The following is a 13,904-nucleotide window of genomic DNA, read 5'->3' on the forward strand; positions in this document are numbered from 1 at the left end:
TTACATAGATACCTATTTTATGAAAAACTCAAAATCGCCAAAAATGATTTAGGCAGTTCGGTTATTAGCCTGACGATATGGTCCCTTATATAGACAGTTGTGCAAGGTGAGGCGATGGGTCGGTTGGTTTGGTGAAACTGGTAAGGGTGGAGTTTATAAGACAATACATATAAATAGAGACAACACAACACCAAATACACATATACATAATGATGAAATCAAAATGTAGGCGTAAATACAGCACCTTTGAGTGGTGATACCATATAATTTGTATGGGCGAAGTATAAAAGGTAAATGTGCAGTTCTTGTGCCTATATGGTATGCGTCACTCAACTTTGATAGAATATGGCTATTTCAGCGAAAATGTGAACCATACAGATTTCATTGAAATACTTCAGTTCGCGTATCAAATTCTTAGGTCTTCTTGTTTTATTTGTAAAATTAAAGCCGAATGTGGTGAGAATTTTAAAGAAAAAATAAAGTCAATGAAAAGCATTTCAACAAAACCTATCATGATTTCATTTTTGCCAGGAGAAACGAAATGAATAAAAAAAGTACTATTTAATTAAAGCTAATACTTTATAAAGAGAGGCATTGTTTCCATGTCATGGATTGCCCTAATTGCGTTAGAATCTCAATAGAATAATATAGTTTTCTGGCTATAGTTGAATGTTCCATGCAATCAAACAGAACTTAGCTTCGTTTATGACTTTACTGTCCTAGATTTTCTATGAATACACGGAAGTATTCAACATTAAAATACCGTGCATTAAATAAACAATACAAGGACTGGTCGTTAGGATTTTGTAAATATTAAAATAGACTTGGTACTGCGAATATATAAGTTTTTTTAATGTTGTTGAAGTCGTTAAAGTTAGTGGTTAAAAGTTTCAATCATAAAACTCAATGTAACGACTCAATAAGGTATATTTTATAATAAAGCGTTGAAGAAAATTGTCAGTAAAAGTTAAGTGAGCTTGACGATTTCCAGTCAATTTGTATTACACAACAAGCATGTTATTTAATATAATGACACTCGTAGCCGCAGCATTGGTAGTTTGTGTACGTTCACAAATACTTCCAAGTGAAGCCTACAATCATTCTGCAGTTCTGAAATTAGGAGTAATAAAACTGTATTGGAAGTTTAATGATAAATATATAACTTTCGAGGTGAGTATCTGTTCGATTTGAATAGAGTAAAATTTAAAATTTTGGCGCTTCAGAAGTATGTGCGCCATCTTGGTGACCCTAACCTGAAACACATACTATGTTTAGGTTGTGCACCATCTTGGGAGTACCTAAATTTTAAACACGTGGTTGATAATTTCACCGATAGCCGATTTTATCCAAATATCAATTCAGAATATAGTGATTGTTAATCCTCGTTTCATTTCCCATACGTCCACAAAGAATATTCAAACATGAAGACGTAACTTGCTTGAATATGCAATTTGATGTCATATAAACTAATAATGTTTATATTTTATAGATTTTTTAACTATTCTGAAAAAATCTAGCAGCCATCGAAACAAAGATGACAGTTAATACCGTCATCTTTAATTTGAAGACCGCTAGATATTCATTTCATTTTGCTCAGTGTTTTTGTAAATCAAAGACAAGCCAGATGTCAAGTATATATATTTATATACGTATGATTTAAAATACATCATTTTATTAAATGACGGCTGCGTGTTACATGATTCCGCATTCTCTCAATAAACTTTATACTTTTATTTATTATATAAACATGAAATCGAATATTGTTACAGGTGATCGCTAAGACTACAGGATGGGTTGGAATTGGATTTTCAGAAAAGGGATCAATGATAGCGTCAGATATAATCGTAGGATGGGTGAAGAATGGAATTGTTGAAATTACGGTACAATATTATTCACTTATTAGAAACGTTAAATTGCGAGTCCATGCTTCTAACGTATATAAAAGAGAAAAACAAATGGAATTTACCCTTTGCAGGATAGACATGGAGATTTGAATGGGTTCCCTCCACTTGATTCGCAGCAAGATATTAAAATATTAGGAGGAAAGCAATATGGCAGTTGGACAATGCTGAAATTTTCGCGACAGATAGCCAGCTGCGAGAAAGATTATGATATTGAACTGAACGTATGCTATTTTACATAATTCATACTATACATTTTCAAATATTCCACGTCTTTAATGTCTTAATCTACTGTGGATGGTGAAGCATGTTCAAAAAATTGATCAGAAAAAAAAGATTTTCCCAAAATCAGAAAATATTTGAAGAATTTGCTTTACAAATCTTATATCAAATCAATTAACTGCTATTGTATGTTACTGGGCGCCAGATTCAAGCGATCCACAATTCAGTATTGGTTTCATCTTAGTATTGTTCAGATAGGTATTGGCAATATATTGCATCTGAGTATAAGGATGATAACACGTTTTGTAATTTCAGAGAAACACACAAAGAGTAATTTGGGCATACGGAAATAAAGTTCCAATAGGAGATGATATTACACCTCAGGATTCTCATGGAACGAATAGAGGTTTAATGTCAATTGATTATGTTTTTCATATCTTCGCCCATGCCAGATAGATAAAATTCCCTATCTATAGTATACATTGAGAATATATTGGTGATTGAGAAAAATAAAATAATTTATAGCCTTACGAGCATTGTTATCTAGGAATCACTTGGGTATTGATATAGTTTCTTTTTAATTTAAAAATAAAACTGGTTTATATTTATACGTTAAAATACATATTAGTAGGCTACTGTCTTGTTTAGAAGGGAATTATCATAGTGGCATTTGGTATGATTTTCGCCGATTTCGTTTCATGCAAATGTACAAGGCATACAAGAAACACATTTCAACGTTAAATTAAAATACCTTTAAAATTTTCTTTATGCTGTTGAAACATTACCAAATGCAGGTGTGAAAAGTCTGATTATACTGACATCACTTGAGAAACCGTATGATTTGCCAAAAGGACCTGAATACAAAACATTTGACGTGTTAGCAAATAATGTCAAAATTCCAGCTGCAGCTACATATTATAACTGCAGAATACATCGATTTCCTGAATTTACTAAGAAACATCATATTGTGAAGGTAATTTTACCAAAGTAATCATTTTTGTTTTTGATTTTCAGTATTATTAGAGTAGATATAGAAAGAGTATGGAAGTTTTAGTTGACCGTATGCATCGTAGTTTTCATATTGCTTGACCAGTTTATTTCATTAAATTTTTAGGTTGAGCCCATCATTAGCGAGGGTAATGAAGAATATGCTCATCATATTGCTCTCCACCGATGTGGAGATGTGTTGCCTGTAAGCTTGTTAATTAATTATTTTTAGTTAAAATGTATCTTATTTTATAACATACATTTTCAAATCGCTTCGAAAAGATTCGAGTTGAACAACGGAGTTTTGCCTCGCAATTTTCAATTTTCAATCGATGCAATTAAATTGCCGTGAGGTTTATATTGTTGCTATAGCGTTTTCAACGATTAGTCCGGCAGATAAGGGGACCTTTTTGGCCCAAGTTTGATTTCAGACATAAAGTTTTTTTTATTTGTGATTATTCATCTTGGGGTCATTGCCCATCATTTCTACATGGGTGTGGAGTTTGCAGCCTTGAGCAATTTTTTTTACGGCTCGATATTTGTATTAGTGTTTTTCGTCAAACCTGTGCATCATAATGACGCACAACCTGAACCATAACCTGTTACAATACTATGTTCAGGTTGTGCGCAATCTTGGTGCACAAACTACGCAAGCACCAAATTTACTAGGAAATAAAATCAATCACTTTTAGGTATTTGTTGAGCCCAGTTTGGGTCGCGACCCATATTAAGTATATGGAAATACTGTCGAAACATGCGCGTAAAATAAAGAGTACTATTTCAAAATACCCGTTTTTGTTGCAATTAACAATACAAGCCTGCTAATGCCAGTGGTTCAAGTGGATATACACCCAGTGGAGAACAGTCAATTATTTGTTAGCGAGAATTGTTAGGCAGCGGGATGATCACGACGACACAGTGAAAGATAATGATATCACGAGAACAAGCATGAGAAAATTGCTACATTTCATAGTATATGCCTGGGAAAGAATGTAGTTCATTCTTATGTTCCATGCCAATGCTTTTCAAACTACCAAAGACTCTCAACACTTTTGCTTCTTCTCTTCTATAAAAATACATTGTAATTGTATATTCGCATTTCCATCTGTTTGTTCGTGCTCCCAAATAACCGATCAGCGGCCTCCAAGGAGGACGGGGTCCCCTTTTAAGAAACCCTGTCATAAACTAAAAGAGGCGACCGTGCTTCTCTTGCCTGTTGTCATGCTGTCCCTGGAATTTAGCTACAACAAAAATTTCACAAGAACGGATTTTTAAATTTTATGATTTTATTAATATTCTCAACAATGAATGAATACGGGTGGTAAAATGCCAAGTTATTCCAACAACATGATCATGTTTTGCAATTTACAACTAATATTTTGTATGTAACTTTGTTTGACAGAGCCCCAAGAGCTCTAACTACAAATATCAAATATGTGAGGCCAAAAAAAGCAGTGGCACACTACAACATTGTCAAATGTGCTGTATTTACGATAGATAATAGGTTTACCAAAAAGAATTACATGAAAAATGGTAAAATAAAGATCAATTCAGCAATATCTACTTGGTGATATATGCATCTGTTGATGATGTGTTTGTTTCGGAAGTTTAATAACAGAATTAATTGTGGTTGTTGGGGATGTTTTATAAAAAGGTTGCATGGAAAAAAGTTTTCACAAAATGTCAACGTTTGATAGTAGTAGAGAAGTAGAAAAAATACTCCCATGTTTTTTTTTTTCATTTGATAACCACGCCACAGAACTTCCCCGATAAGTATACGCAGCAATTGCGAGACGCAGAAATGCCAAGATGGGATTTCATCGCATTGCAAACCAATATTAGCAATTCTTATATATATTCGCGCATTCCCACCTGAACAGCGTGGAAAAGATTATACCCATCTACACACTTTAAGAACTATGTCAGTGAGCTTCATATTATCGAATATCAGTAAAGGAATAGTGCAATGGGAAAAGACATATAAGGCGGAACTTTCAGTAGTATACAATCAAATAATCTCATTGTAGAATATATATTTAAAAACATTTCGTCACGCCAACTGCAGTCCGAAACTTTTTGTCTCTGGCTGAGCTTAGATACCAATTGACACTCATGTAAACTGGTAAGACTGTAAGAGGCACGCGATGGAGCAGATACTAAGAGTAAACATCCCCCAGCTGCCATTTGAGAGGGTACTGCTGTTTTTATTGCAGATGTTACTGATCTTTTTGTATTTAAGATTTACTGGCATCACCGATTTAAGAATATTGGAAACCAACACGCAATATTACAAAACTTACTTTTAACACGAGGTTTGAATGAATGAAAAAGCTGAAACTAGTATTCTTTAGAACAGCATACAAATTCTATGGAATGAAATCATACACAAAAGCTCGTCAAAAACCTATAGCTCAATAATCAAGTGGAATTTGATACAAGTGCGCAAAAATGTGCGCGTTACTACGTACAACCGAAGCACGCAGGAAGATGTGTGTGATGTACTAGTATTCAAAACTTTGACTCAACTATGTTGGCATAACAGGTGCACATCTCGGTTTCGCATACGCATACCTTCTATCTCCACAAGGATATATTAATTTTGCCAAAGTCAATGCAGCACTGAAAGGTTGCGGTTCTTCCAAAAGAAAACTCGTTACACATCTTTAGATACCAGTGGATGGTTTTACATGGCCTTGTTCGGAGTGAAAGACGAGGTCAAATATTCCAATCCAATTCAACTAATAAAATATTTCCCAAGTCCCTAAGCTTAAACTAGGAAAACGAAATGCGCGCGGCAACGCAAATGTAGTTTGAAGAGCGCAATAGAAAGTGGCTAGATGCTGTCGATGGATCTTGGCTTGTATTAGTGAAATAAACCACCATTTATTCTACTAAAATTAAATTTCTGACATTGTAAGGAGATTCAATGTTGCCATGTATGCAAAACTAAACCATGTAGTTATGAAATAATTGTTTTTAACAAAAAGGCGCTCCTGAAGTATTCGTACCAAGATGTCGCACAACCTGAACATTGTATGTTTACCAAGTTAGGGTTCAGGATGTGCGTCATCTTGGGCCGAATACTTCAAATCCACTTAAAAAAAATTGCTCAACATTATATACTCCACACCCACCTGGGTATCATTATATATGTCATATACATTATATCTAAACAATAAAAAAAACTTTATGTCCCAAAACAATGTTAAGGCCCGATTCTGCCGGACTAGATTGAAGTCGGATAATTTGAATTCAAATTGACGTTTCAGATGGTCTTTTAAATTTGTGGCCAATACTTTTCAACATTTTGTTTTTCTTATTTTTAATTACGAAAACATGCGATGTATTCATATATTTATTTACTACTAGCCATGCATTTTAACGTTGTACGTTGAACTTCTTTCATGATATTTACTATTACGTATCAGTAATTTAGTACGTGCGTTTTCCTTTTTACTTCTACAATTTTACACCAAAATTATAAACTTGGAACTTTTTTTCAGAATAAAACGTTATTGGAACTGGACGATAACTGTTATTCTTCGAAAATAAAATTTTTCGAAACCTGTGGAAAAATTATTGAAGTATATACAATCGGTGGCGAAGTAAGGTTTAAGCAGCTAATTCATGCAAACTCAAGCTATTAGTTATATTAATAAATACAGTATATTCATTCTATTTTTAAAATTCGCAGTCGGAGATATTTCCGGATATCGCTGGTATATCGGTGGGCGCGCCTGGTGATCCGATCTATGTTCAGCTAGAAATACATTACAACAACCCTGATTTACGTTCAGGTGAGCAATATCAATAGCTCATTCATTGGCTAAATATTGTCACGCTAATAACAAAATTGCGTAAGTCATTTATCGGTTTTGAGAGAAACACAATGAAGATATTGTCATGCCAATAAGGCAATAATAGTAAATAATTTCAATTGTTTGATTGTAATTGGATTGCAAATTCTCTTGTTTGGCGTTGGCATATGACGTCATGATGGCATACCGCGACTTACGCAGAAATGTGTATATATGACTTGAATATACGCAATTTTGCAACTTGAATATATCCACCAGTTCTGCTAATCAAACATTCCAAAAAACTATATAATTTGCAGTATATACGATGGCTCATCTTAAAACAGGTTATCTGTTTCTATTTTTTATGTTTGAAATGCTCTGCACACCTACCTAAAATCCGCCAAAAAAGTGACTTAAACAATTTGGGTATTAGCGTGACAATATGTTGAGTTCGTTACCTTCATATTCTTGTATATAGTTAAAAGTACGTTTTTCCTTCATTTGAGACCTCTTCTAGAATAAGCTTTTTTTATTTATTTAAAAGTACTTTACCCATGAGACGAAGAAGCGAATCTTTAATTAAAGCAAAACATTAGAAGTTGCGTATAACCAAAAGAGACAGCATGAACTTGATAATTGAATGATTGATTTTCTATCCTTATGGTATTCTATGCAATATCTATGTGTGTGAGAGAGAGTTCAGGATAACTTGAATTTTAAATAGGCTGCAATCGGGTTTCAAACCAGTCTACAAGAAATTTGTCTATTCCTTCTTTGAATTTCTATTTATCATAACTGTAGCCTGTTTGGTTTGGTTATTTGAATATGTTTCAAACTTAAATATATATTGATAAAATTAACAACAAAATTAAATATATTCAGATATTGTTGACAATTCCGGTCTACGTTTCACCTACACTTCTACCTTGAGAAAATTTGATATTGGTACATCGTACATAGGTGTTGTACCTTTCGGATCTCAAACTTTTATTCCACCGGGATCCGAAAGTTTTCAAAGTATAGGTCAATGCAATCCTACGTGCTTGGGAGATGTGAGATTGATTTTTCTTTTGATTTTTTCATATTACCAATCAGGCCCAGATTCAGACGATGCTAGGCTATGTAATTGGCGCTCCAGAAGTATGTGTACCAATATGAAAGTAACGTATTTTGTTCGCTTACTTTACATCAAGTTGTATACAGGGACTGATTACTATGAACAAGGAGGGTATATTCACTTGACTAACACAGACTGTCCCCGAACTCGTAATAGAACTAAAATAAGGAAAATCGGAATAAAATGATCGCCTAACCCTAACCTGGTACACATACTACGAGAGTACAATGCAATTTATGAAGTCCATCTCAACAATCACGTCGCAAAATAACTTATTACGCAGTAAAACTAAATGACGTCATGAAATATACCCACCACTTTGAATGTAAAATGTATCACGATGCCATAAATAAAATTTCAAATTGGGTGAAATATGATATTTTAGTTACAGGCCAGATACATACATACGCTAATTGCCAGAGTAGAAAGAAAGAAAAGAAAACTGATTACTGATAAATAAAACCTCAATGTTGAATAGAATTATCATTTCATCTTTTGAAATAAACGGGCATGCGATAAAGAAAATCCACTAGTCAATTCTCTACAAATAACAAAATATTTGTCTTTTTTTTTTTTTTTTTTAATTTATATGAGATGCTATGCAAGCATCCTCATCTGCGATAACTCAAAATCGACTCATCTTTGTTCAGTAATATTTTGTGTGAAATTTGATTTCCAGATGATTGGGATTTTTTTGTAGACCTTGAACCACAATAGTTTATCGAGACAGAGTAATCAGTATTCGTCCTTTACTTATGCAACTGTCTTGATGCATATATATATGTCACTGCCAGAAAATGAAATAATTCTATTTTAGAAAATGACCACATCCGGTTTTGAAAATATAACAATATTTAGCGTTATTCTACATTCACACCTGGCTGCAAGCAAAGCGAGACTACGTCATTTCAGGTGTGTGTTTCAGGTTTTGGTTATGTGGGAATTTAACATAAATATTATAATATTCAAAAATCAAGATATAGATTGAGTTCAGACGCAGTCATCTTCTAGTTTCTTGTTTAGGAATGGCACAGAGCTACCACCCATTGCGTCTGATGAACATTTTGACTTTAATTACCAAAGACGTAGATATTCTAATGCTACTGTAAAAAATACAGACCAGTTGGTTATGGAATGTGAGTACAATACCAAAGATCGTTTAGAAGTAACAGAGGTGAGTCTATATTCTTATGCCCAATGAAAAACTCTTTGGGAATATTTGGCACTAATAATATACTAAAAACCCTGTTCCTGTTGCTCTGTAAAAATTTGGAGCAGATTTTTTATACCTTTGGCCTGTAATGGAATTGTTCATAAAAATCAAACGATCAAACAAAAAAATGACTCTTCCACAAGTTAAATTATCGGCTTAATTGAAGGAATGAAAAGAATGTACTTTGGCGAAATAGTTGAAATAATTGAAAATCATATTCTTTATGCTCAGGAAAATAACTAAAATATTATTTTGCAAAAATTGAAACATTTTTGACTTCTAAATACTCAATCAACGTATAGAACAGTGGCCTTCCCAGCCTTTTTTTTTCGAAGAACCCATCTTTTAATAAATTTTGAAAAATCTCGTGACGCAAGAACATGCTCAAATACAAAACGACGAAAAAATCTGAAGAATAGTATTTTTATAACCGCAAACTTAATGACTAATATAAAGCAGAAATTACCCCGAAGTGAGAATACGGCGCTTGTCTGCCATTAGCGAGTTTTTGAAATGCTGCCTAGTTTTCACAATTTAACCCTTCTCACCTGTACAATTACCATTGGACAACAAGGTTTTTGTTGAAAAACAAACGACCCATGACAATTTGCAGGCGACCCAGTTTCGGGTTAGCCATAGGTTGGGAAACACTGGTGTAGAACACAATCTAACATAAATGTGTTTAGGCTGGTTTTGGAACAATGAAAGAAATGTGCTTCGCTATTGTTTACTACTATCCATTGATAAATTTGAGTTACTGCTTTTCGAGTGTACAAAGAAGATTGTCATGGAGTTATTTAGGAGTCGACCTCGGAAAAGTAAAAAGGTAATGATAATTGATAACACTCACTTTTATATATAATATTACTACCCAATACTGAAATATTTAATTCTTTTGAACAACCAAGATCTGATGAATCACATCCGTACTTGAATGTGGTGAATGACACCAATACATAGGCAAAGGAATCTGTGTGTTTTTGGTTCGAAATTTGAGTTAAATACGCATATGAGGTAAAATAAATTGCATAAGATTCATGAAACCTGCACACATTGATTTTTGATATTCAAACTTAGAATTCGAACGACCCAAATGCAGAAAAATATCTATATGAAGATGATTCAAAGCGGACATTCCGCCATTTTTTTTTTTTTGAAGCAGTAGGTATTGTTACCGAATGATTACTAAAGATCATTCTGCAATCTTGAGTGAATTTAATCTATATATGGTATGGAGCAATCGCGCAGGAAAACATATGTTGTACGCGAGATGTCTGACCAGTATTATTAGCCCGGACGTCTATCACATTCCCATCTATTTAAATACATATATCTATATATTTTTATCAATTTTGCTGGCCGTGGACCATTTTATATGGAGATGCGCATGTCTGATACAAGGTACATTTGGAATATAGATCATCCCCGCTCCTTCTCTTCTCCTTAGTCCATTTTGTTACCGTTTTACAAACTTAACACTTCGGTTGACAATTTTGATGACGTCACACTCTAGTTAAGATGCTATTTATACGACGGGCATATTCAAATTACCTAAATTGACCCATTTGCTCTCAATTCCTCTTCACTTCTCATTTGGAATATTTTCAAAGGTGTATATACATTATTCAGGAACTTGCTCATAGAAATGCTTTTTTACGGAACTCGATTACGCTGTTTTTGTACGCTATAGGCTACTAGAGTTAGCTTAGACTCAAATTAATACACAGTATAGCAATCAGCGAGTGTAATTGTTTATATCTTACCTAGAATTGACGAAGAGAATCCAGATTTAGAAGCATTTGTACTAACAGGTCCTGACAAGCAAGCTGGTAAAACAATACTGGAATATATGAATGAGGTGTGGTGGACCTTTTAGAATTTTTATATTCGGGATTTTGATAGTAAAAACTGCAACAGGATGATATGTTGTTCTGTGAACGAAATATTACATGGCTTTTGCAAACAAGAAAAAAAATCTGTCGATGTTCTGATAAACTCTGTCACAAAAACACAGGCTAAATTTAGAAAAAAATGTAAAACAAGGTTTTTTGATTTTATTTTTTCGCCGCTCCAGAAGTATGTGCTGCACCAAGATGGCGCACAACCTAATAACCCTAACCTGGTACACGTACTACGTTCAAGTTGTGCGCCATCTTGGTGCACATACTTCGGGAGCACCTATTTAGGTCCCAGTCACCCCAAACGTGATGTTGTAACATTTATGACAGATTAGTTTTTTTACGAAAGAGAAATAGAAAAAATGATATTCTGCTAACATTGAAAAAACTATTAATTTGTTGAAAATTTTAGTCACGTAAATGACTTCGAATATCTCTGAAATATCACCAGCAGTTGTGAAAAAAGAATTGTACAAATAATTGTCTAAATATTCGGCTTGAACATATATATAATTAGAAAAAACGTGAAAGATTTGTCAGTACTATTCTCGGTATTTACTATAACCTCTTTGCATGTGCATTTATATGTGTGCCTAATTGTATTATATCATTTATACAGTTGGATTGGAATACAAAAAATATTTCACAATTTCAATTGAACTACAACGCAATGGAACATTACGAACTTTGTTATGGATCAGATCGAAGCAAACCTGTAAGTACCATCTTAATTAATTAAAAGAAAACAAATGCACCCGCATTCACAAAGTCAAACAAAATAATTCCAACTTTTGTGACGCATCTTGTAAAAGCGGCTTGACATTTGCGATATTCGGCTATACTTTGAGCATAAAAAAATTGTAAATTCGGTGGTAATCAAAAGTCTTCACAAACCTAATGTTCGTATAATAGTAGATAAAGTAAGCTTATTCTTGATATTATAAAACTTTTATGAAAAACATTAGATGATCTCTGAAGGAACTTTCTAATTATATAAACAGTATTTTTAATTGACTATTTTTGTTATATATTTGTAAAACGTTTCTTCTCATTCCTGGGACATCTCTTGTTCGGCATTGACAAGTTAGTAATCTTTTTAACTGCAGAGTAATGGTCATTGAATTACAAAACTATTCTTTAAGTTTAAACAACCAAAAACTTTTCAGACGAAAACTGCTTTCAACCTCACTAAAATAGCAAATCCGTACAAAGAATCAAAGAGAAAATGTCATCAACCAGATTTGGATGAAAATGAATCTTGGTCGACGTAGTCGAGATATTTCTTGAAGACAACTTAGTAAAACTGCGTCTACGCAGTCTAATTTATTTGTCATTTGAATTGGTGTATTTGTTTATTTTATCAACTTCGGAACTAATAAATGATGAAAGAAATATTGGATCTTATCTGAAGAGTAAGCGCAAATCGTATTTATTCAGGGCCGATAAGACGGCTTATCCCTATGGCGAACCACGGCCTCTCGTCCGGTTTCCATTCCAAGTCGGGTATGGGATTAGTTATATATATTGTTTGTTTTCGGAAGCATGGACTTGGTGGTGGAGGAAGCCGTAACAGACCAGCGGTTACGTGAACCACCCAACGACGGCGAGGAGTCCAGAAAACCTCTCGCACATAACCATCCCTGCATGGGATTCGAACCTGCGAATCCACGCAGAGTAATTAGAGGTGTGGTGGCGAGCGTATTCCTTTTTTTTTTTTTTTCTAGAAAAAGTGGACAAAAACTCCAATTAAAAAGAGTGTACTTTTTTTTATCATTAAAAACGATTAGATTAATTTCAATATCAAGTTCATTTGAATTCAATGGTAGTCCATTCATGATTCCAAATATGCATCGTGATGTCGTTGCATCATTTAGTTCATGTTCCATATTCCATTGTATTACGATAATCATGAATAAGTCAAGCAATTATATGATCCATATTGTAGTTCATCCAATGCAACATCCATTTGTTTGATCATTCATTTATGTGAAATATCATTTACATTATATTAACATGAGAAAAAAAAAATGGTTTCGCAAATTAGGCGAGCGTATTCCTAACGCTTAGCCCGTTGAGCCACACCGCCGCGCCATAGTCCATTCGCCTTGCATGATGTATGCAAGTTTTCTACTAAAAAAACAACAACAGATAGCAAATCCGTACAAAGAATCAAAGAGAAAATGTCATAAACCAGATTTGGATGAAAATGAATCTTGGTCGACGTAGTCGAGATATTTCTTGAAGACAACTTAGTAAAACTGCGTCTACGTAGTCTAATTTATTTGCATTTGAATTGGTGTATTTGTTTATTTTATCAACTTCGGAACTAATAAATGATGAAAGAAATATTGGATCTTATCTGAAGAGTAAGCGCAAATCGTATTTATTCAGGGCCGATAAGACGGCTTATCCCTATGGCGAACCACGGCCTCTCGTCCGGTTTCCATTCCAAGTCGGGTATGGGATTAGTTATATATATTGTTTGTTTTCGGAAGCATGGACTTGGTGGTGGAGGAAGCCGTAACAGACCAGCGGTTACGTGAACCACCCAACGACGGCGAGGAGTCCAGAAAACCTCTCGCACATAACCATCCCTGCATGGGATTCGAACCTGCGAATCCACGCAGAGTAATTAGAGGTGTGGTGGCGAGCGTATTCCTTTTTTTTTTTTTTTCTAGAAAAAGTGGACAAAAACTCCAATTAAAAAGAGTGTACTTTTTTTTATCATTAAAAACGATTAGATTAATTTCAATATCAAGTTCATTT

At 34.0% G+C, this 13,904-nt stretch overlaps 1 protein-coding gene across 1 annotated transcript; it reads left to right on the forward strand.

Annotated features, from left to right (window-relative positions):
• The first annotated feature begins 833 nt into the window (after positions 1-833).
• Positions 834-12,552, forward strand: LOC120343991 (DBH-like monooxygenase protein 1 homolog). Its single transcript, XM_039413060.2, has 15 exons — positions 834-1,170; positions 1,770-1,880; positions 1,976-2,125; positions 2,439-2,529; positions 2,918-3,096; positions 3,238-3,315; positions 6,614-6,715; positions 6,805-6,907; positions 7,793-7,962; positions 8,845-8,939; positions 9,051-9,201; positions 9,927-10,066; positions 11,008-11,098; positions 11,758-11,853; positions 12,305-12,552. The coding sequence occupies exons 1-15, from the start codon at positions 1,015-1,017 to the stop codon at positions 12,407-12,409; spliced, it is 1,818 nt and encodes a 605-aa protein (XP_039268994.2). The 5' UTR covers positions 834-1,014; the 3' UTR covers positions 12,410-12,552.
• Positions 12,553-13,904: the final 1,352 nt, after the last annotated feature.

This window comes from Styela clava, chromosome 5 (genome assembly GCF_964204865.1).
Source record: "Styela clava chromosome 5, kaStyClav1.hap1.2, whole genome shotgun sequence".
Lineage (NCBI taxonomy): Eukaryota > Metazoa > Chordata > Ascidiacea > Stolidobranchia > Styelidae > Styela > Styela clava.